General features: G+C 39.2%; 5 protein-coding genes across 5 annotated transcripts; 3 read left to right on the forward strand and 2 right to left on the reverse strand.

The window, feature by feature from the left end:
* Positions 1-2716: 2716 nt before the first annotated feature.
* PCOAH_00022150 (Uncharacterized protein) lies at positions 2717-6559 on the forward strand (the record flags this gene model as incomplete). Its single annotated transcript, XM_020059022.1, has 11 exons — positions 2717-3566; positions 3685-3785; positions 3888-3962; positions 4079-4186; positions 4329-4511; positions 4676-4765; positions 5018-5082; positions 5216-5438; positions 5628-6081; positions 6203-6319; positions 6507-6559. 11 exons carry the CDS (start codon positions 2717-2719, stop codon positions 6557-6559), a joined length of 2319 nt encoding a protein of 772 aa, XP_019914557.1.
* Positions 6560-7542: 983 nt separating this feature from the next.
* Positions 7543-9387, forward strand: PCOAH_00022160 (Uncharacterized protein; the record flags this gene model as incomplete). The annotated part of the gene is made up of 1 exon (XM_020059023.1): positions 7543-9387. The coding sequence occupies one exon, from the start codon at positions 7543-7545 to the stop codon at positions 9385-9387; it is 1845 nt and encodes a 614-aa protein (XP_019914439.1).
* Positions 9388-10794: 1407 nt separating this feature from the next.
* PCOAH_00022170 (Uncharacterized protein) lies at positions 10795-13374 on the reverse strand (the record flags this gene model as incomplete). The annotated part of the gene is made up of 1 exon (XM_020059024.1): positions 10795-13374. The coding sequence occupies one exon, from the start codon at positions 13372-13374 to the stop codon at positions 10795-10797; it is 2580 nt and encodes an 859-aa protein (XP_019914318.1).
* A 3651-nt stretch (positions 13375-17025) lies between these two features.
* PCOAH_00022180 (Uncharacterized protein) lies at positions 17026-20570 on the forward strand (the record flags this gene model as incomplete). Its single annotated transcript, XM_020059025.1, has 2 exons — positions 17026-19125; positions 19305-20570. The coding sequence occupies 2 exons, from the start codon at positions 17026-17028 to the stop codon at positions 20568-20570; spliced, it is 3366 nt and encodes a 1121-aa protein (XP_019914496.1).
* A 498-nt stretch (positions 20571-21068) lies between these two features.
* On the reverse strand, positions 21069-23004 carry PCOAH_00022190 (Uncharacterized protein; the record flags this gene model as incomplete). The annotated part of the gene is made up of 4 exons (XM_020059026.1): positions 21069-22342; positions 22488-22582; positions 22739-22792; positions 22871-23004. The coding sequence occupies 4 exons, from the start codon at positions 23002-23004 to the stop codon at positions 21069-21071; spliced, it is 1557 nt and encodes a 518-aa protein (XP_019914381.1).
* Positions 23005-24301: the final 1297 nt, after the last annotated feature.

The following is a 24301-nucleotide window of genomic DNA, read 5'->3' on the forward strand; positions in this document are numbered from 1 at the left end:
GCTTATTACATGTCCATCCACTCCTGCGCAGTATTATAAAATTTAGCAATACGTAAATATACGCACGCATGTAAACGTACGAATAAATATATGCACGCGCACGTTGGCAGACATTCACATAATGCGGCAAGGCACATTATCGAGGGGCGGGTGACGAGCTTTAAACTCCGTCAATATGTAGGTAAAGTGAAAGAATGAAATAATTATGTATTTCTCATTAGGGACAATCTCAAAAAAGGAAGATAACTTTTTTTTTTTATATAAGCTTTAATAAACAGCTTTTACTGGCAGTTTTGGTAGGTTTCTCTCTGCATTCTTTTCTTCCTTTATTATATACCTTCCTTTTCTTGCCTCCTTTCCTGCCTTTTTTTTAGTGGATTCATGAAATTTCAAACTGACTTACAAGAAATACATTCATATGATGAAGATAAAATGCTGTTCATTCTTCGTACATCTTAAAAATGCATTCATATGTAAATCACATTTTTCTCTTTCATACCACATATACCTTAAAAATTGCCAAAGAGGCAAAATGGTAAATTCCTTCTGAAAATGGTGGTAGAAAAAAAAAAAAAAAAAAAAAAAAAAAATGCTTACTCTGTAGTACGCCGCGAAAGAACGCGAGAGCGTTAAGCGTTACCAACTACGCCGGGGTGGCGACTTCGCACAAGCAAATATTTCCATGTACGTATATATAATATATATATATCATATATATATAATATATTTACATATATATATTTATTTGCAGATATATATATAGATATATATATGTACGTGCGTTTTTTGGCGTAGGTTCACGTATGCGCTGTACATGTGGGTGCTCCTCTTGATGTGTTTTTCCTCCCTTGCGTGAATGTGGCAAAAATGATATATACAAGTGAGCGCATCTTGTATGGGGCAGTTCCTTCACAGATAACGGCGAGCTGGCAGAATTCGTGGAACTGTGGTGATGCACTTAATTTACATAGTGCGCGCGCGTACGTATATATTTACACGCGAGCTTAGCAAAAAACGCAGAGCATGTACTACTACACTAAACCATACCGTTTGTCCACCCTACAGTGGATGACACGAAAAAGGAATAGACCCCTCATCAAGGGAATATATAAAACATAACATGTAATCTCTACTTTTCATGTACAAATAAAGGAATGTATAAACTGGGGCATATGTAAAAATAAGCACAGATAAAAACACGTGATGATATTTTCATTCTTGAAACTTAGGAAACTACAGATTCGTTCTTCCCTTCGGATGAAAATTTTCCTAACGAAGTAAAAGAATGTACTTATATATGGGCAAAAGTTTTCGCATTTTTTTCCTACAAAATTGTATAATCTTCATTCATTAAAAAGCAACGGTTGTAATGAATAAAAACTGAGATGACTTATTCTGGATTCTGTGATTCCTCGGCGCCCGTTTGCGAATCTTCTGTCGGGGGTAATTGGGGAGGATATATATGTGTTGTGAGAAAACAGAAGCCATATGGTACATAGCTGTTACGTGCGGTTGCCATCTACTTCACATCAGTACATATGTATGTACATTTGTGCGGCACTAATTTTCTTTTTTTGACCCCCTTGGGTGTGCCCCTAAATTTATGCGAATAAATTTAAAAAGGAACAACAAAAAGGCGCGGCTTGATATTCACCCCGAGTTTAACCTCCACAGAGGATAACGCATAATAGCAAAACATAGCAAAAAGAAAAAAACAAAAAGTCTAACAGAATTGGCCTAACGTACGTTCTACATCAAACACTTGAATGTCACATGTAGTCATCGCAGTTTTACTTCCCCACCATCACCACCTATTGGCCAAATTTAAACTCACTTGTTCGCCTGAACGAAGAGGTGTAAAAAAAAATGGGAAAATCCTTGTCTTTAAAAAGTAAAAAGTACAGCATGTTGCTCCTTTCACTTTTTTTTCCATTTTCACGAGCCCACTACAGCCGTTTCAACCTGTTTGCCTTATTTTGTCTGTCATTTTTAAGGTATTAGTAAAAGGAGGGCAGTACAAACTTTTCATTATCACGCCCGTGATCCTGTGATTGCATTTTCCTTCCGTTTTTTTTTTTTTTTTTTTTTTTTTTACGCACAGAAGTTGCCTTTTTTTTTACGGCTGTTCCAAAATGTAGACAGTAAAAGAGGAAAGGAAACATATGCGTAAGGGGAATAAGGGGTACATGTAGATGATGGTACGAATTGGTAAACACGCAAAACAAATATGCAAATAACAAATCTATCCGTTCGGTGCATTTTAAATCTACTTGTTTCAGTTTGAAAAAATTTTTCCCCACCGTCACCAATTATGAGTGTAAAAAGGAACGAAAGCGCAATTGCCGCCATTCTTAACCTTATTCTGCACAGCAGGAAAAAAAAAAAAAAGCCAAGACAATAGAAACGAACCTTCCCCCTTTTATTGGTCAGGTTGGGAAATATAAAAGTTGCAAAATAAGTCGTTACTAAAAAAAAAAAAAAAAAAAAAAAAAAAAAGTAATCATTCCTTACGTAACATTATCTATGTATAACTCTTCGGTGCTACATTAAAAGGAAGATAATGCCTTTCCTTCCTCATCAAAATTAAGCAAAAAAGAGGATTCCACTTTGCAAACCCAGTCCATGTCTACACATTTTATGTGTGTCTATATGCGTGCACATCTTTGGGCTGCCTCCTCACCCATGCGTAACATGATTCATACGCTGAGTAGCCAAAATGAACAAAGAGAACACAGAAAAGCTAATCAGGATAATAAATTTGCTGGATAAAATATCCGAGCGCAATGATGGCAAGAACCCCAAGTATGATAAACTTAAAAGTTTTTTTTCAAGCGAGCTGTCAAGGACATTCGACAATTTGGACAATCAGAAGTCGGTGTTTCCGTTGCACTGCGAAAATGATACGCGGGATTTTAGTACCAACCAAATAATTGAAAAAATTAAAAAGACGAAAAGTTTTTTCTACTTCAATAAGTCATACTCGAGTGAACGGGACGAATCCACGTGTGGCGAAAGAGGATGGGTTGCAACAGATAAGGGGGGGAATGTTCCTCAAAATGAGGGGCAAACTCAGCACCAGGTCGAACCGCTAATCGGACCAATAAGCGAATGTCCAACAGGCGCACATGCGCTAGAGGAATGGCCCCGTAAGGAAGACTCAACCGAACGAGTAAATAACAGGTATGCACATTTTCCAGATACCCACGGAGAAGGGAACAAATCTGCAAGCATAAGAGAGACAACTGGTTGTGTGAAGGGATCTAATCAGGGAGACAAAACAAACACAACCTTTTCATTCGAAAGTGAAGGGTTTTCCTCTACTAAAAGGTATACAGGTAGTTTCCACTTTAAAAGAAAGTTGCAACATGAACGAAGAGACTACTTTAGTGACACTGAATTGTTGGAATATAATAACTCGAGTAGGAAAAAAAAAAATTTACTAGAAATGTTAAAGAGGCAGGAGGTCAGGAAGTATAAGAAGAAGTTGTGTGAAGACTATGTGGACAATTCGGCATTCATTGCTCCATCGAAGAAGTACGTTCATCTTCACGAGGAAGTTGAGGCAGGTTGGTTTGCACCGAAAAACGTATGTGGGTGTGGGTGTGTCTGCGTGTGCATAGGTGGACCCGCATGATAAACACACGTTTTTGAAAAAATTAAAATCCCCTTTGCAACATTTAGCAGATGAATACCTAGATCACAAGGGTCTCGGACAGTTACTAGAAAAAATCCTAGAACATTTGAACGTCAACCTGAAGGAGGCGATGAATATATACGTGAAGGAGGTAAGTTTATGCGATGCTTTGCACAGCAGGGGGGGCGCTATCCGCCTGCCCAATCGCATCACGTACTGAGCATGGCTTCACTCCATTTCATCCCCTACGCAGATAAACAAACTGAACAAGGCGAATGACACGCTAAGCAGAAAGCTCGAAACTGCCGTTGAGAATAACGACGAACAGGTGAAAGAGACGCAGCAGACTAATGCAGGCATCTGTCCATCTGTGTGGAAACAAACCACAAGGGGAAAACGCCATGTGTTATTGTTCTTTTCGCACTTCTCCCCACTTTTCCGTAGGCCCAAGAAATCAGAGACCTGAACAAACGGATAAGTAAAATAGGGGAAGAGAAAACCGAAATGAATAAACGCATCGAAAGTTACGAATTTACAATACACAAGTCAAAGGTTTAATAAAAAAAAGGAAAGAACGCGCGCAGGAGCGGATGCACACTTCTTAAGCGCGTGAGATCATCGCTATAGATGCTCCGACAATATCTATCATACCCGCCACATATACCTTATTGTGCCCCCATTTACCCCCCCAAAGAAATTAAAAAATGAGGAACAAAGCGACAACGAAGCAAAAGGTGCCCTGGAACTGGAAATAAAAAACCTCAAGAGAGAATTAAATTTGGCCAATTCATTGAACGATAAAATAAAAGATGAAAAGTTGTCTCTCCAGGAAAGAATAAAAAACAAAACGGATAAACTTAGGAGAGAAAAAGACAAAGTACGACGTGCACTTAAAAGAGGAATGGCTCACAATGTGTATCCGTGGTCGCTGCATTTTGTAAAACTATCTTATATGCACACACAATGCGTTTGTCATTACAATATACACCTAAGTGGTTACTCCCTCCCCTATTGGCTTAATTTTCCCGCGCACCCATTCAGCTAAAAATAGCCAATGACTTGATCTTAGAAAAGAGCGACTTACTGATGCAGCTGCAGACGCCCGCCAAGTTCGATGCACCCATCCTAAAGGTAGCATCAAAAAAAAATGCATGTGTGAATGCAGTTGTGAGTAAAATGGTTTATGTGCCAAATGAGGAAATCACAGGAGGATATATTCTCTTTTCTGAAAATGTAGAAAGAGGCCACATAGTAAATAACCACACTGAGCAAACCTTGAGAGAACAAAAATGTAGTTTCCTCTAAAGCTGCCTTACCCTGAAGTTTTCAAATGTATAATTCATTTTGTTCCCCTCTTTTCCCTTCTTGCCCCCCAAATGGAAGAAAAAACGAAAGGCGGGAAGAAGGTGCTCAGTTCTTCACAGACGGAGGCACGAACGAATCAGCAGGTGAGAAATGCCAATTAAAGGCCAAACTGAAAAAACACAACATAACGAATAAGTGCTGGAATGACAGACGCATGCACAGAAGCAGACATGTGGACTATACATGCCCCTCCAATAATCTTCGCTCACCCCGCAGTTACCGAAGTGACACCATTCTGGACAACTACGAGAGAGTAAAAAGCAAGCTCCTCGAAAGCAACGAGAAATGCTATTTTTTATCCAAAACGAACCTTGAATTATTTAAAGGATTAAAAAGGAAAAGGAAAAAAATTGACACGCTAAATAAGCAGATGTCTTACCTGAAATGTTTCATGAAAGGAAGAAAAAAAATGGATCGGTGCAATGAATATCAAATAAAAGTATGCCTTATGCCAAAAGGGGGGGCAAAGGAGTTTACCCTCCACACATGGACACGAATACATTTATATATCTCCTTCCGCGTGTAGACACAACGTCCATCCTGTTCATGTTTTGGATTATCATTTCGATGGATCCCCTTTTTGCTGTTTTTTTAATGGCGTAACTTTTTTTTTCCTTTTTTAAAGCAGGAAAACAGTACCCCCACGTGCGATTGCATGGAAAGCAATAAAAGTCACGTCCCATGTGCAGAGGAATACAAACCTACACAAACAAGTGAACATAATTCGTTCCCCAAAATGTACGACCATGTAAAAGGGGAGAAAATTCAAGGCCTCAAAAAAAATTATCACAATTTAACTAATGAACACAAACTGTTGAAGAAAAAATACGAACTGCTATACAAGAAGTATGCACGATTGCTAGGAAAGGAGTCGAATAAAAGCAACGATTCTTCCTTTAAACAACAAAAGGGGGAGGAAAATGTGCCAACGGAGAGTGACGTGATTCACTCGTTCTACATGAAAAGGGGGCAAAACAGGTTGGGGAGACCCCTCCACCAGGGGGACAATTTAATAAATTACATAAAAGCCAAGGTCATACATCGGAAGAACCTCCATGTTCGAAAGTTTAGAAACTATACGGGTAAACAAAAAAAATACATACGCACGTAACATACCTGTGTGCTACATTTCTGCGTAGCTATAGGTTTGTGTATGGCACCCCTGTGACCCCCACACCTGTCCTATCTTTCTTAAATTTTCAGATCAAGGCAACGACTACAGCGATGTGCAGTTCTACGTGTCCAATGAAATTTTAAGGAACATGGACGTGAAGGATATTGTAAACATTCGGTACATTTACTCCTACGGGGAAGGACCAGGTGAGTGCCCCTTGGCATGTGTCAGTCTGCGCATTCGCGTTAATGTCGCCATTTCTACATATACGCATAACATTGATATGTTTTTTTTTCTTTTTTATTTGATGCGTTCTTCTTTACCGCACGGGGTTATGCAGGAAGCGTCTCATAATGTTTCTTCCCTGTAACCTTTCTCCCCCCCCTTTTGCAGTTCTTCCTTCCGAAAAGGAAAGCTCACCCAACTATAACATTTGTAAATGCTGACGTGTGGGGAATTCACCTGCCGTTTATTTCATTTTGTGATAAAGAAGGAAAATGTGAAGCGGAAGAGAACCTTTTTTTTTTTTTTTTTTTTTTTTTGTCAAATTATTATTACAATTTTTTTTACAATAAGTTTGTAGCCACTTGCCAGATACTTCGTAAAAAGGAAACATATACAATTAGCGGAAGGGTGGGAGGGTTGCAATAACAGAATGGCGTGACTGTGAGGTTGAGTGCGCAGCTTCTGTTGGCGCCGTGTATGTTTTACCCATTTGTGCTTTTCTACTACATTTTTAGGAAGAATCTTCTACAAAAATGAGAAGGCATTGTGTAAGTTCATATGTACGCATTAGCATCAACGCGTTCGCTACCTTCTACACCCACACGTTATACAGAGGATATTCCGTCCTAGGTGATCGAGCGTGATGATGTTGTGCCATTTGGTTCCACCTTAGTGCAATAACGCGTGCATGTATTTTCAGAGGAGATTTTTTCAGGAAAACAATATGGTTCCTCCACTTCCATGGAGCTGCTCGAACTATATGACGCTCCTTTACTGGAAGGCTAAATGTTGCATCGTCAATGATTTTTTTTTTTTTTTTGCGGTTGTTCTGCGCAGTTATTCGTTAGCTTCCTATTTGCCCATTCGTCGGCTTGCTTATTCTCCCACTCGTTGACTTGCCCATTTGTTCACTCCCATTTACTGTGCCCTTGCCAGTTTAACTGTCGTGGAGAAATCTGAACGAGCGTTTACGAACCGTCCCTCCAAAAAAGGAAAAAAAAAAAAAAACGTACAATACGAAATAGGAGAAACTTACCTATGATGAGATAAACGTGGCGGCTGAGGTACCTACAACACAGTAGCCATTTTCCATGCTCGCACAGTACGCTACGAGCGGCATCGCGGTAAAAAGCGGCGTAACCCTCATGCCCGCGGTAGGCCATACAAAACATCGGTGTAGAGGAAGAGATAGAATCGTAGAACAATGAAGCCATTTCCAAGGAATTTTCCCTTTTTTTTCCCCATTTTGACGCTTTTTCTGATCCTTTTTAAGTATGGCTTGGTTAGTGGACTGTACGAAACGAAGGCGTACGCGCTGATTCACCTCATGACGAACAGAAACACATATGTTGGGTCCAGCAATTATATGGTTAAGAGCAATTTGATAAACCTACTGACCCTTTACAATGACGTTAAATTTGAAGGAGACAGTTCCACCATAGATGATCTACTAGACGTGGATGACGAAACAAAAATTGAAAGGTTGGTGGAGGAAAAAATGCAGACCATCAGTAAGCATGTGAGTTCACGACAGCTGGTTAAATATTCTGGGCTTATCAACCTGTACGAAATTGTGCATGCAAAAAATTTTTACTTTTTGCTGCACTTTATTTTGAGAAATAATAACAATGGCGTGGTGATAATCGTGCCGGAGGATTTGCACATAGACAGGGAGGAGTACCTGCGGGTTAACGGGGTGGCGTCCGAAAATAGAGACACCACTGCTGGTGAAAGTGATAACCTTATCACGGATGACCTGCTGGAGAAACGAATCTTGTTCATCCAAAAGTTCCTGCTAAATTTTAAACTAAACCAACCAATCTATTTCGTGAAAAACAACAAAGAGGTGGAGCGCATTTACCAAAACTACAAGGGCAAGTTTGGCTTCTTCGAATTAACCAGAAATGTAAGCATCATGCCACTGTCGAAAAATCAGTACAGAAACAAAATAATCGCGAAAAACGTCTTCTATTTTTTAAGCAAAGATAATATTCACATAAACTCTGTGTTTAACAAAAGCAAAAATAGTGAAACATTTCTCTTTACGAAAAGAAAAACAATCGTCATTGCCGTGGATTACAACGTCTTTAGCATTTTAAGTTCGCACCCCTCCCATAGCACAGCGACAAATACACAGGTGATTGCCATGACGGAGTTAATAAAATTATTTTCCCATGTTTACAAAAACGAGGACATCAACTACAACATCCTATTCTTATTCACCAACTATTATTTTGGCATAGATCATTTTTTCGATTCGATGAATGTCATATTTAGGGAAAACATCGAATTCGTTTTAGCACTGGACAGTATAAACGATGTGAATTTTTTTATTCACCAAAGTAAGAAGTTACAGCCGGATCATGTGCAGCGTTTTTACAATATACTAAAAGGAGTGGTGATGAAAAATCTCCAGAAGGAGATCCAATTGAGGGAAGAAAATATAAAAACCCATAGCAAACATCTGCCAAGGTTGCACGAATATTTCGAATTAAAAAATATAGACAGTATTACGTTAAGCGCGAAGGAGCTGACCTTAAGTTTTATTCACAAGACACCCTTGATAGAGCAGAAGATAAAACCAGAACAGGTGTCCGCTCATATCAGAAATATATTCGAGGCGTTGTATGTGTATGTAAAATCGTCCAAGGAGGAAAATTCAAATGAGAAGGACCTGCACAATGATGTGCTTAAGTATACCAACCAGATGATAGGCACTGAAGAATTTATCCAACTAAATGAAAGCCTTAACAAATTTATGAAATTTTTTGTGTACCAGGAGGAGGTGGCCAAGTTCATTAATCACGTGAAGATGATGATCGATCCGTTTGTCACCGACTCGAATTTTCTCATCATGGATTATAAAATCCCACACGATAAGAAACAGAAATATTTTCATCAAAAGAGTGCCATCATTACCTTTTCCATGGCAATTTCGTACATTTTTCACTATCTCCATTTTTTGGTAGTCGCCCTCTTTTTAGCACTTGTCTACATTTTTGTAAATTTCCACGCGGTCCCTTCGTTTTACAAAGCGAAGGCTGCATAGCGGTTCAGCTGCTGCATCGTTGCCCTATTGCACGTCCTCCTTTTTTTCTAATTCGGACCCTCAACTTAAAATTAAGCCGTTCATCTAGGCGCATAACTAGCATTGTCGACCGTAGACCAATGGGTCGGTACACTTACGTAGTTACCATCAAAACTGTGTGAACAATATCACCTCAGTTCATTGAACACAAACACACGTGAATTTAAAATTTTGCACGGAAAAATGCAAAGTGAGGCGGGAAAAGGTAAGAGAGGAGGAGAATTCTCCAAGACGGTTCAAAAAAAAAAAAAAAAAAAGCAAAACAAAGCATATAATAGCAAAACGGGACGCAGTAAAAAATGAGTAGACGCAAAAACGACGAAACATGGTAAAAACATCAAATAAAAAAAAGGCAAATCAAATGTAAAAGATAAAAAAGATTCTGTTGTATGGTCTACGAATAGCATTGAAATAAAAAGCAAAAATGAGTGGAACTGAAATGTTTTTCATTCAAAAATGATCACTACAAAAAAAAAAAAAAAAAAAAATGGATTAGGTTCATTAAAAATAAATAAAGCGGACGGAAGTATAAAACAACTGGTGATACATAACTCCTTTGGGGGGAGGGATGCACAAAAATGGACACTTCCCTTAAAGACAAAATGGTGATTGTGAAAGGAAACACAGTTAAAATTCGACCACGTGTATGCACAAGTGGGCATGCACCTATGGGTAGGTGGATGGGACCCCGTCGCTTTACTTAAAATAGGAGCGAACTGTAGTGCGAATCGTTCGTTGGATAATGGCCCTTGTTGGCTATTCACCCATTTTTTCCCAATATCAACAGCCTTTTCTTCCTCTGTTCGGTTCCTCCCACAAGCGTGCTGCACGCACCGCCCCCAGGTGGACATTCATTGCAACTTGTTCGCGTCCCGCACGCATCTACACTTGCATATAGGTTGACACTTTCGCTTGGATGTGAATTTGAAACAAATATACGGATTAGGTTTTTCTTCCCGTCTTTCCACGGCCCACAGGAGCATATTATGGGGCGCCGCTCAGAGACACCATCCCTCCTCCCCCCTTTTTGGAGGCTCATTCAAATTAACTGTGTCCCCCAAAAAATACTATAAAAATTTTATTTTCATGTATGTGAGAATACCCCCCAAATGATGCTACTATGTGTGGGGAGTGGATAGCGTTACATTTATCGATCTGCAATATTTTTCTCCGCTGTTGCAATCATTTTGGCGAAACTTCTGACAAAATTGAACTCAAAAGAGTTGTGTGCAAATGGTAAGGTCATAGGTATTTCCCCCATGGGGGGTTGGCATTGCTGTCTTCACTTTAGTCTTCTCCTACTAACTTACACTCTTACTAGTTTACACCTTTATTGATTTCCTGTTCTTCTGTCCTCCCTTTTCACCCCTACTGCGAACAGTGGCTCTCCATATTCATCGAGGAGACCCCTTCCACACTGACACCGGACATGTTCGAATTTATGGAGCACGTCTGTATCAAGCTGTCATTCGAAACGGTGGGAAGTTTCTCCTTTCCTTTCAGTTCATGTCTTGGCTTATGCGATCGTTCTTCCTTCTTAGTAGTGCATACATAGTGTCTAACGCATATCATTTTTTTCCTCAACGTTTTATAACTTATGTTAAAATTAACAGAGTTGTATTTTTCATGCTTCCTTACTTCATCTTCATAATTTTGTTTTTTCTGTTTTCCATACTGAGGTTGTTTGCACATTGGCTCCTCATTATTAAGGCTAACATGATTATTCATGCTATTATCATTTCTGAGGAGTAAATTCTTCGTGCCCAAGGAACCGCAACTATCATTATTGTACTTCACCATGTTCCTACTTTGTAGCCTCTTGGAACCTGTAAAAGAATTATACCTTAAATTCATATTTGCAATACTGGACCTGCGCAATATGTCGTATTTTTTTTGCACTTTTATAATTTCAAATTCTTCATCATTTGTTTCTTTCGTATCGTAGGAACAGAAAAAATGTCTCATGCCGTGTACCACATTGATACATTTTATATGAATTTTATTTAAGTCGATAAACACATTTTTTATCTTTTCTTCATTGTGCGGTGTTGCTAAAGTGCTATTCGCTTTGCTTTTTTTTTTCCACTGCTTTGCCCCTGTTTTGGGTTCCTTTTGGCTATTTTTCGCTTTGCTTTTGTTTTTCCAAATACTGTTTGCTTCATTCGAAGGTGCGCTCTCTACACTATTGACCGGGATGATAATATCTGTCACTACGTTCTCATGCTTAATACTTTTATTCATTTCTGGAGGGTCGTTGTTCATTTGGCTCTGCTCTTCCTTTATCGTCCCGTTCTGCGTGCACGCTTCGGGCTGTTTGCTCGTTTCCTGTTTCGGTTGGAGAGTTTCCTGGAGACTTCCTTGCGAACTCAATCGGACACTCGTTCGTGGACTCATCCTGCACTTCCCCTTTGCCCATCCGCATGCACCTTCATTTGTACCTTCCTTCAAACTGGACCGGCGGCCCCTTACGGAGTTTGCCGCCCTGACCGCGTTCCAATAAGACATTGCGCGCAGTTGCCGCACCGTCTTGCCATAGTAAAAGGATTTCAAATAATTCTTAACGTTCATCAAAATTTCCTCCTCCCCCTTTAAGGTATAAACAAATTTTAAATATTTTTTAAAATATTTCACCTTAAAAATGTTGAAATGCTCGAACCTGCAAATGGTATATCTGCCTCTTCTGATCAGCTTGAATATATTCAACGCACAATAAATATTTAGTGTCGTCACAATGTACTGTTTAACATTTTCGTAATACTTTTCATATTTTTCTTTTACAAAGTCTAGAATTTCCGATACAGTTACGCCATGGTTTAGTATGTCATCTTTTTCTTGTAGCCTTTTATGGATGTCTTCCATGGAGCCATAGTGCGCGTATATGCAGTTGGGGGGCATTTCACTTTCTCTAGGGAGCGAATTCCTCAAACTGCATTCACTCCCATGAGTAATATCAGCATTACTGTGGTTATAATTACTGTCATTGGTATCCACGTCCCGCTGATGGATCTGCCCTCTTTCGCTGCCATGACTAGAATTGCGCCTTAACACTTTAGCACTACCACCACTGCCTGACCTACGCCTACTGTAGTAGTAGTAGCTGCAGTGCATGTGGCTGTTACTACTACGGGGGGTATTATCATTTTGTTCTGTCTCACTGGGGTGGAGGACACTACCTATGTAGTTACCTTCTGCGGTTTTGTCCCCCGAAGAGCGTTTACAACTGAATGTATTACTCTGTTCATTGGGGTACTTCCTCCGGGGTCCCTTCTTCATCTCGGTGTGTAGGGTGTAAATATTATTGTCATTCAGATTAACCCTAAGCATAGCGAACATGGCAATTTTAACTATTTCAAATATGATATGCTTTTTCATGTTTTTTAAAAAAATATATTTTTCCTGCTGGTCATTTATAAGCCTAAATTTAACAGTCGACCCCATGTACCTCCATGTGGTGTTCGTTTGGTAGGATAGATATTCACATATTCGATCAATTTTTATGTTACTATTCCTGAGGGGCACATTTGAATTAAGTAGTTGCATACTTTTGTCCATGATAAAATTTTTTTTTCTTTTTTTTTCTTTGGGGCGCACCTCCGGAACCTTTAGCAGTTTGTTATCTTCCACAGGTTCATTCTTATAAACAATGTAGTCTTCATTTTTCTCGTTTTTTATGTCTTCCTGTTCGTGCACATTTGTGTCTTTGCTTCTTTTTTTAATGTACGGCCTCTTAACCTTTTCATCTATATTTGTAGAGTCTACATTTTTGTTTATTACGTTTAGTGCATTTTTGGGTTTCCTTCCTCTCTTTCTGCCCCTTTTTTTCCCCTTTTGCTTATTTAGCGACTCATCAAAGTACTCGAAATCGTAGCTTCGCGGTTTCCTGTTTTTTCTTAAGTTATGGTGACATATTTTGTTATCTTCATTGTTCATTCCATCGGTGCTGTTCATTGTTTTGTCATATACGTTGTGCGTCGGTCTGTATCCTACTAGTAGCACCGTCCCAATGTGTTTTTATTTTGATGGTTGTACCTTTGCGTACGTGACTGTGCCGTGTGGGCAGAAATGGTTAGACCCCTTAGCCGGACGGTAACTACAGATAAGGGGTCCACCACCGCAAAATCTTGTGCATAAGAACGTACGTCCCCGCACTAATCTACGCGTCCACAAGGGGGCATTCCCAAATGGTACGCTTACTGGACCTACATAAATGTGGGTCTGTATACGTCTGCCTAGGCATGCACATATCTGTGTAGTAGCACGAGCTTTACACAACTTTGACTTGCATTCGGTCGAAGTGCTGACACATGCATGTTATCCCCATACGGTTTGTGAGAGCTGTTCAAAAATTGGGCTTGAGAAAATAATTAAAGTGTTAATTCAAAGATTTTTATAAAAACCCATCGGGTATGCATAAAACGGGGCAGCAAAAAAGGTAAAAAAAAAAAAAAAAAAAACAGAGAAGTCTACAGCATGAGCAGCAAAAGGACTGGACAAAATCGGAAACGGTTACACTCACAGGGTGCCATAAACCGTAAACAACTTTTACGATAAGACTACCGCGTAGAAAATGTCGGAACAGAATAACATTGTAGCGCCTGTCCGACGTTATAACATTCTGTGCACATAAAAACGTGTGTAGGAAAACATAACAACACGTATATTTACAAACATATGTGCAATTTTGTTGCAAACCGATGGATTGGAGGGGTGTACTTGTGAGCGCCCAAAAGGAGTTCTCACCTGTGTACACATATATAAACGTACAAACATGTACAGAACATGTGAAGTCTTCACACAACGTGTAAGAAAAAAAAAAAGGCGAATTTGAAAAATATGCACACAATACACGGTATACAGCAGCTCACGCATACACATGGTTTATGTACATATTATTTGCATGGGTCCATAAACTCACCCATGTCCGATTTTTTTTTTTTTTGTTCACAAAATACCCCCCTTCGCTCGCATGCCATTTATGCATAAAATTCTTTTGTAACATATGGTGAGAATATTGCACATGAATTTCCCCTATTTCTGTTTCCTTTTCCGCGAATGGAAATGCTTCAGAAATGTTTATGTTCAACAAATGATTTTCAAAAAAAAAACAAACAAAGAGGAAGGGGAACAGTATGGGGGAAAATAAAGATAATTATGGCAATGATGGTCACAATGATAGTGACGATAATATGGTAAAAGTGAGAAACAAAACTTGACAATAGGCGTAACAAATTCTGACGCGTCCGAATGAGCAAAATGCGAGCTAAAGGCGCGTAGGGGGAAAGAAAAAAAAAAAAAAAAAAGGAAAAAGGAAAAAAAAAGCTGTAGTAAAAATTTACGTAATTTCACATAAACGGCGAAAAAATAAAAACAATTCACTTTTAAACATTTTAATTATTTAACAGTGTTTGCCTTTTTTTTGGCGCCCCTTTCCTCCTGTTGCGCCAAAGTAACATTAAAATACATACTTCTGCGTGTATATTTCATAGAATAACGCTTAATTACGTCTGTCCACACGTATTTTGGGGAAGTAAGAATGTAATGCGTTTCTTCTGGGTGAAATGAGAACACGAACACGAATTCACATTTGCGCATGTCAGGTGTACACACACAAACAATTACACATGTACATGTACAAAAGGTATGGACGTACTTGTATACGTACATGAAGCATACGAAACAACAAACGACTGCATGTCCACTGCGCGGGTTCCTTTTTCACTGGACATACACATGACACACTCCTAGGGCAGTGTCGGCAGAGTCCATAGAGCACTTACAATGCGTCTCTATTTTAGACCAAACAAAAACTTGATCTTATTTTCTTCTTTGAGGACGTCTAGTTTTTCACTATAACATACAACAAAATTGGGGGATGACATGGTAAAAATTTTCTACATATAGGGTTATCACGGGAAAACGAAAACATTTATACATAATATATTTTTCTTTTTTGCATATACTGACTCACTCACTAATTCAACGTATGCTTACTTAGGCAAACAATACCGCGATGTATAAAGTACGTTGGCCTCTTCAACTAATTACTTATGTGAAGAATTCACACTAAATTTTGTAAGCTTGGCGAGGATGTGTACAAATTCACTTGGGACGCATTTTTGCGTTACAAATTGTGCGCGAGTTCATGGCAAGTAATGCCTGACAAGCGACGAGGCTATGAATAAATTCGACGTACAAGCAAAGCGTTTAGTGGACGCGTGTACATGCCTGTAACGCTTTACACAACTGTGCACAGACATATGTACGATATGGAGCTTTTCATGCACATATAAATGTAAGCATAAATATAGCTACCTGTCGTTTGGGGGTAAAAATTTGCGTTTTCATTTCGTCCGACAAGGACATTTAAACCCTACTTCGTGCGTTCATACCATTAGGCGTGGAAGTAAGACATATTTGTAACTCTCACAAAAGTGCTATGTTTAACGAAGTAGTTTAAGACTCGTTATGCTTTCTCTTTTTAGAAACTTTACTCATTTTAAAGGACAAATAAAAAAAAAAAAAAAAAAAAAGATGAAAAAGCTAAAATAGGTACACTGATTTAATATATACTATTTAAAATATACATACAATGCATAACTGTACAGAACAAATCCTTGTTTTAAAATAAATACAAATCAGTTTCAACCCTCAATTCATCGCTTTCCGGCAAAAATGCTAGCTGCTTACTAATTCCTGTTCTTACCAATGTCTCAGTCGTTTTTGTCATGTCGGCACGTTCTCATGCACACGTAAAGTGTATTCATATAATGTTATCACGACGTGGGGCTAATACACAATACATGTGCGTGGCCCAAGTGCAATTTATTCGTAACAGGATTGGGCTATAAGCGCGCGCGGAAGGCATACATGTATGCGTATTCGTTCTTAAGGCGAAACAACGGTGTGAACAACGTTGTGCATAATTTGTGCCTTCCTCAGGCGGGGGGGGAAAAACAAAATATGCTGAGCAGGAAACGAAGTGACAAGAAAAGGGTATCACAAACAGGAATTCACTCTTTAGTCATTCAAGGTTTGCACAAAAAAAAAAAAAATCATCTTATGGAAGAGAAAATATTTCTCATAGGAGAACGCCCAACAGAAGGGCACCCTTCACATGTTGATGTTGTGCCAGTCACCCGTGACATTTTTTTTTTTTTTTTTTTTTGCGGAACATGTAGCGAATTTTGTTAAAATTGTGCCCCTCACCCATCAGCAGAATAATTTCATACCGTTATAATTTTTTCTTGACAATTTGCTGGAAAAAAAAATGCGCTCGACGGGGTAATATTTCTTAAAACAACACCAAATGTGGCTAATCGAAGAAATGCAAATAACAGTGGGCCAACAACATGGAACCGTATTAAGCATAAAGCGCGGAGTATATAATACATACGACCTTACAACCGTACGGCCGTCCACCGGAAATTCTGAAATTTATTTTTTTAAATGAAAGAAAAAATAAAACCATGAGTAATATGCAACCAGTTACTCGCTTTTAATTTGGCATATTATACCTTTTTAAGCTATGTCGTAAAGTTCTGTAGCCTTTTTTTTTTTTTTTTGCTTCCTCCTGTTTGCTGCTTGTCCCACCGCGTGCCAATGTCGATCGTTACGAATGTCGAAATTGAGAAGAAGTTCTTTGACTTCTACGAGGGGGACAAAAATGTTTTTTATTCAAAGGAGCAGGATCTGTATTTGAGTCTATGTGGTGATAACATATACTGCTTTAAGATAAACGAATGGGGGGGCAACAACAGCTTCAAATTTTACAATACTATGCACCCCACGTGCGTTCTGGAATCCGCCGTCGATATTGATGAGGTGAAGGAGACTTATCATAAGAGGTACCTGAACAGGCATTGCATATCTTTGTTCAGTTCAATAAGACTCCTACACTACGCTGACGGAAGTGTGTTTCTCTCGACGGACGACAACAAGATACATCACTATGCTGTGCAGCTTAACGATGCGGCGGTGAAGGAAGATGATCAGAACGTCGATGCAAATGGCGAACGTGAGGAAAGTGAACACAGGAACGATATCTACTTGTACGACGAAACGGAAGAGGAGAACAAGGGTGCATACTCATATTACTACAACTGGGTTCACTTAAAGGAAAGGAAAGTCTGGAAATCGCAGAACCTGGTTGTAACCTGTTTTGGGTACTCTACCCAGGGAGGCAAGCAGTTACTCGTTGGCTACATCAACGGGTTAATTAACGTCTATAATTTAAAGTCCTATAAGTTAAAATACTCCTACCGAATACACAACAGTAGAATTACCAACTTGAGGATGTACCGAAATTTTATCATCAGTTCCGATGTGACAAAAAATGTTTTCATTTATGACTTTGCCAAGGGAGAGAAGGTCGGAGCGTGTGAGGATCATATGAGTGGCGTCATTGATTTTCTCTTTTTGGCAGTGCCAGGAGGGGCAGCCCCGATGGGAAAACAGGAGGAAGAGTCCGTCCTGGCGGAGGAGGATGAAACGAACCCGGAGGGAGTAGCGGTAGAGGAGGGCAATCAAGAGGGTGTAGAGGCGGAGGATTGCAATGAAGAGGATGTAGCGGAGGAGGATTGCAGTCCAGACGAAGGAGCGAATGACGAAAAGCTGATCGGGTTCATCACGATTGGCAATGACAAAATTATGAACGTCTGGGATTTGAGCCTCCTGAACGCACAGGACGAAGAAGAATTCAACGCCCTGAAGAACCAGTACAGTAACAAGAAGAAAAAAAAAAAAAGCCGAAACAGCGGTGTAGTCGCACTTACCCCCATAAAGCAGATATACCTGGTGAACGATATTAACCACGCGCTGGTAATTCCGTCCAGCATCTTCAAAAGGAAGAGAAGCAAGTTAATTTTAAACGATGAAAATATAAAATGGTTAATCCTAACTCATGACGTGGAAGGAAACTTCATTTTTTACAACCCCATAAACGCAGAAATTATTTTCAAATTTGAAGAAAATAAAAAACTAATTAACCAAAGTAATGTGCTCAAATTTATTCTCATAAAAAATAAATTACATGTGTTTAGGGAAGATAGTTCCTTGCTAATTTATGACTTACGAGATTTCAGGATTGTGAAAAATTACGCCTGCAGAATTGAGGGCATATTTGAAATGCTCCTGTTAAGTTCTGTAGGTAGGGGAGAACAACCAGGGGAGGACTCCCCAAGTGGTGAAGACGAATTGGCACTGGAGGATGTATCCAGTGGAAGTTTGAAGGAAAACCAGTTTGTGGTCCTCACGGGAGATAACATAATTCGAATTTTAAATTTTGAGGAAAATCTCATCCAGCAGACGCTACTCATAGGTCATGAGGATGTCGTTTCATGTATAAAGCTGAGCGAAAAAAACCAACTACTCTTTAGCGGGTCCAATGATAAGAACATTTTTGTGTGGAGCTTAAGAAGCAATCATTGCATTTATATACTGAAAGATAATTTATATACCATAAATTCGATTGACGTAAATGTGAAAAAGTTTCCCAGAGTTGTCCTTGTGAGTGTGTGTGAGGACAGCAGTTTGAAGTTGTGGAATTTTACCGTCAATTCGGATGTTATCCAAGGGGGAAAGGAAAAAAAAAAGAGAAAAATTGATGACATTTTAGAGGACCAGGAAACCTTCCAGAGTAACTTCACCATTTATCCACACAAAGTTACGATAAACGATGTGGCTATATCGCACAACTCGAAGGTAAGGAAGCGAGGCAACAGGGTTATTATTTGTCTGAGCGTATTTCTTCTAAGAAGCTCTACCCCCACAGTTATGTTCTTCATTATGTGTTTTCTACAAACGCGATGAGAGAAAAAGAACCTTTTTCTGCTTGCACGATGCATATATTTTTACACCCCTTTGTACTTTCCCACCTGCAGATTGTTGCCACATGCAGTAAGGACAAAACGATCAAACTGTTCGAAGTCGCAAATCTGAAGCTGATAAAAACGCTGGAGGGGCATAAAAAGCCCGTTCAAAATATTCAGTTCTCCAAGGTGGATCACCTTCTATACAGTAACGCGTACGATGGTTTGAGGATATGGAGCCTGACCAACTTCGAATGTGTGAAAAGCATCCAAAGTCTAGACTTTAATTTAACAAAAGTTTTAATTCTAAATGATAACTGCATGATTAATGCGTTTAGCAATGGAAACATTAGTATTGTCAATATGAAGAACTGTGAAAAAGTTTCTACTGTGAATTATCATAAGGACAAAATATTTTGCCTTCAAAACTGTGGAAACGATACCATCGCTTCTGCATCTTTAAATGGAGAATTCCTCTTCTTAAAAAATGTTAGTGCAAAGGTATGTACAGAGAACATGCTACAAAAGAGGAAACACCTATTCTACGAAAACCAGCTAGAAAATTTGCTCAGTGAAAACAAAACAAACGAATCCTTACTCATGTGTTTGAAGCTTAATAAAAAATTTAAATTCAAAACGGTTATAGAGACGTATCTAAATGGTTATACCTTCTCCATTTTGCACCTTTTGAAAAAATTCGAGTATGAGTATGGCATAAGGAAGATAACCCAGGGGGGAGACTCCACTAACGATAATTCTAACAATGGAGGAACGGACAGCCATAGGGGAAAGAACCCCAACGGAACATCGCAAAGCAACCTATCCCATGACGACCTCATCGTTGGTAGCATACACAACTATTTGGAAAATGCAGATGTGCTGCAAAGTTACATTTACAAGGAGTTGTCAGAAATGACACCTACTGGGTCGAACGAGTCGGTTGTATGTAAAAATGGGGGACCTCAACATAATGGGGGGGGTGATTGCGAAGACGGTAACCCCGACCAGGATGAAAACTTCGTTCTCTTTTTAAAAAGAATGAAGGAAAAAAATGAACACTCCTACTTCCTATACCTTAACAAGCTGATGGAATTTATTTCCTTCTTCGTCGTAAACCACAGATATGCCTACATTGCCAATTTCCTCCTCAACAGCGTAATCACCTACATTGACTACGCAGACATTTGCAAAATTAATGACTACAAGCGCTTTTTTGAAATATACAATAGTTACGCGCCTAGGCATAAGAACAGGTACCTCCAGTCGCTGCAGAAATCCAAGTGCTTTGAATTAATTAACATTAATTATTATAAGGGGGACATCAAAATGATGGGTTGAGGGGGGCCAAAAAGGGCACCACCAGAAAACTACCATTATAATGGCATTAATGAGTAATGTGCCATTTGCGACATTTTTTTATATGTACCGAAAGGGCTAGTAGTGTGTGTGTGTTGGTACCACGTTCCCCGCACCACATACCACTGTTCTCCTTCAATTTGTGGAATACCCTTTCGTAAAACCTTCCACGTGAATACATTCATTTGTTTGCGCCGTGCAGTACGGACCAAGTTCTTTCATTTTTTGTACCATTGCGCGTTATGTGCATAATTTGGAGACAGCAGTTGTTGTGTTTTGTTTGCATGGCGAACGAAATTGGCACTTGCTTGTCTGTTTCTTTTTTTCCCACCCTTTTCCGTTTGTTTAAATAATAAACATGATAATTAAAAAGAGTCATACAAAAAAAATGTGAGGTTCAGGGAAATACAAAAAAAAAAAGTAAAAAATACAGCGCGCCGTAGGTTTGTGCTGATAGGGTGATAAAACTTCCTCACCCCTTTAACCGTCAAAAAACTTAAAAAAAAGGCGCTGCGATAAGCTGATGAACGTGCTGGCCAGTAGGAAGGAGAATTTAAATAGCCCCTTGGTGGTGATGTAGCTCATGCAGCCAAGTGTGAACATGGCAGGCATACCCACGCAACAACAAAAATATAAAAGCACAAGGGACTGGTCCAATTGGTTTTTCAGATTTTTAATTGTGCTCTTAAAACAATTTTTATCGCATAATAAAAACTCCTCATTATCGTGAACACAAAGATTGCTCATGTCTATGTTATCAAATTGGAACAGTTCCTTTATTATGACTATGATGTCTTTGCTACTTTTATCTTTGAAAGAGAAATTTTTCCTCAGGGGAAGTATATTCAAATATTCTTCCTCGATAGAACTATTATCCCCATTGGGTGGGTCATTTCGCTTAGCACGGTGGCTGCCGTTTGAGTAGTCCGTGCTGCTGGATTGGCTGCCTTCGCTCTTGCAACTCATTTGTTGCAATTTGTCCTCCTCCCCCGATTCGTCACTCTGATTAGATTCCTCCTCCTCGCTTTCACCCGTGTGGACATCAGCCAAACGATTCGTTCTGAGTGAGGACGCGGGTTCGTCATCTGCTACGCTGCTCGATAGAGGTGAGAAATTTAGCAAGCTCTGCCAATTAGCTTCACTTCTTTCGACTTCCAATTGGGAAGGAGCAGTGATCCTTCCTCTGTAAGAAATACTTGGACTATTACTAATTGTGTTGTTGAGAAGATTATTTTCACTTTGAATGGGCACCCCGTTGCTTCGATCTACCGTTGGAACGCTCCCCCCAAGAGCTGATTTACACACAAAACGATCGAGGGTACGCTGAAAGGTTGCCAACAGAGACAACTTCCTTGACAAATAACTATCAGAAGAAAAATACTTATTCCTCATATATTTGTTGTAATTGAAAAAATTAAAATTTGTATTCATTAGTAAGTTGTAGTAGAAAGAATAATACGTGTAGGTACACCTGACGTTAAGTTGATATTTTTCCTTTAGCGTTAATACGAAAATGCGATTTTTATAATAAAATAAATTGTGGCAACTTGAGCATCGTATTAATCTATGCTCACATGCTTCTTCATGCCTTTTTAATTTGTTCCTTTTGTCGTAATAATCACATCCTAACATGTAATTTTTGCACCTTTTGTACTTACAGAATTTTAAATGTTTCTCGTAATTTTTTATTTTCAGCTCATCGTTACATAAGTTACACCTTATTCTTAACTGTTCATACTCTCTTTTTCTTTTTCCTACAAAGGCGGAAGGAATACACATTCCGTGCAGAGTGTGTAGCGCGTCAAAATGAATCATTCAAATGGTGCAAATGATACACCTCATGTAGAACGAAGAATGTGACATATCAACTTAGCAAATGGGGGGAGTAATTTTTCTCACCCGATATTCTCTTCAACTCATTATTCCGAATGGACTGCTTGCAAATGGGGCATTTTCTCTTGTGTAGGAGGGAGTAGTACAAACATTTGTAGCAACTGCGGGAAGAGTGTATTGAGGGAGGGGCACGTGAAAATGGGGTGAACATTAAATGAATTGTTGGATATACGACGAAAGATGAACTCTCAATCGAAGAGAGAAGAGGTGCCGCCAAATGAGCAGACAAAATTGCACCGCTCACCATATGTGGTTACACGCAGTCACCACTGGGGTGTGACATATATCTAGGCACACGGAACAAATGAAATCTGCAAAAGGGAAAGGAAAAGGAAAAGGAAACGTAGAGAAATGGGAAGAGCCTTGTGAGGTTTAAAAATGCTACGCACATTGGGAGGACAGAGTCCCGCCTGTTGTTTATTTTATCCCCTTTGCAAGGATTACTTTCGTAAATTTGTTTCTCCTCCACACAGTTGGTCCGTAAAAACGGGGAGCCAATGTGAAAAAGGGACAGTACGCTCATGTTGTAGTGTGTCTTGCGTGGTTGTTTTGCTATTTAACCCCTATGCCGCGTCGCTACTTCGCGTTGCTATTTCGCTTAGCTTTATTTTTTACAAAAAATGTTCACAATGAAAGACAAACCTTTCTCACGATGGTAACGCGTTTATTGCGTGGAAAAAAAAAAAAAAATTATAAACTGACATAACACAGTGTTGTACAACACCTGAGCCAAAATTCAGCGGTCATTTAAGGGCATATAAAACAAAATAAAAAAATTGCAAAAAAAAAAAAAAGCGGTAAATGTGTCCTATTTCACACTTTTGCGAAATGGGACATACTGACGAAATTGTGTATTGCAAAAACGCGAGTTTATCATGTGCACAAATGTCTAACAAGAACTTGTACATTACACGTGCGCATTTGAAGGAGGGCGCATGTATGGGCGGAAGGATAAAGCAAGGGGACAGGAGGAAAAAAAAAAAAAAAAAAAGTCTATAAAACACCAAAAAATTAACTCAAAAAAAAGGAAACATATGCTACTGATAATTGCCTCAAATTTTTGACGATACGGCAAAGTGGAAAATTGTTCTTTGTAATGCGTCTTCTGGTGAACGAGCAAAAGAAGGAGGAATGTCCATACGACGGGTACACACGTGCAGAGTCACACATATAGAGGTGCGTATATACACGCCAATTAAACACTCGGCGTGCGTTATAAACCGCATGACCATCCGTGGCGAACTCAAACATAGTAGGTTCTCCTGTGACTCGTACTTAACTTCGTCATACACTTTATTGCATTTTGCAGATTACACAAACATTTTTAATGTCAAAATCGGTATCTGCATTATGTTCTTTTCCCTTCATGAAAAAAAAAAATGCATCGGAAAAATGCGTACGGGTTGGTCGTTCGTCCAACCTGCAGCACAGCCTACTTTTATATCTGCGCAAAAATGTGTATGCAAAGGTATACACATAGGTAGGTACGTAAGAACACTTACCACGCACATGCATACACGTTACTCTCGTCCACGTGGCTGAGAACAACTGTTGTAACGGCTAGAGCTTACGTTCGTCATATCACGACACATCACAAAAGGAAATGAAACGCAGTCCATACAAGGGCAAAAGGAAAAAAAAAATGTTCTTCTATATTTTGCGTAAATAAGTGTACTTATTCGCTTATAACGGATTGCACACCACATATTATTCCCTTTACGCCTTTTTTTTTTTTTTTTTTTTTTTTTTTTTTTTTTTTTTTTTAGGACGCTACAAAAGGCACTTCTTTGGTGAATTCTTAGTTGAAATTAAAATGTGGC

This window comes from Plasmodium coatneyi, chromosome 8, assembly GCF_001680005.1.
Source record: "Plasmodium coatneyi strain Hackeri chromosome 8, complete sequence".
NCBI lineage: Eukaryota > Apicomplexa > Aconoidasida > Haemosporida > Plasmodiidae > Plasmodium > Plasmodium coatneyi.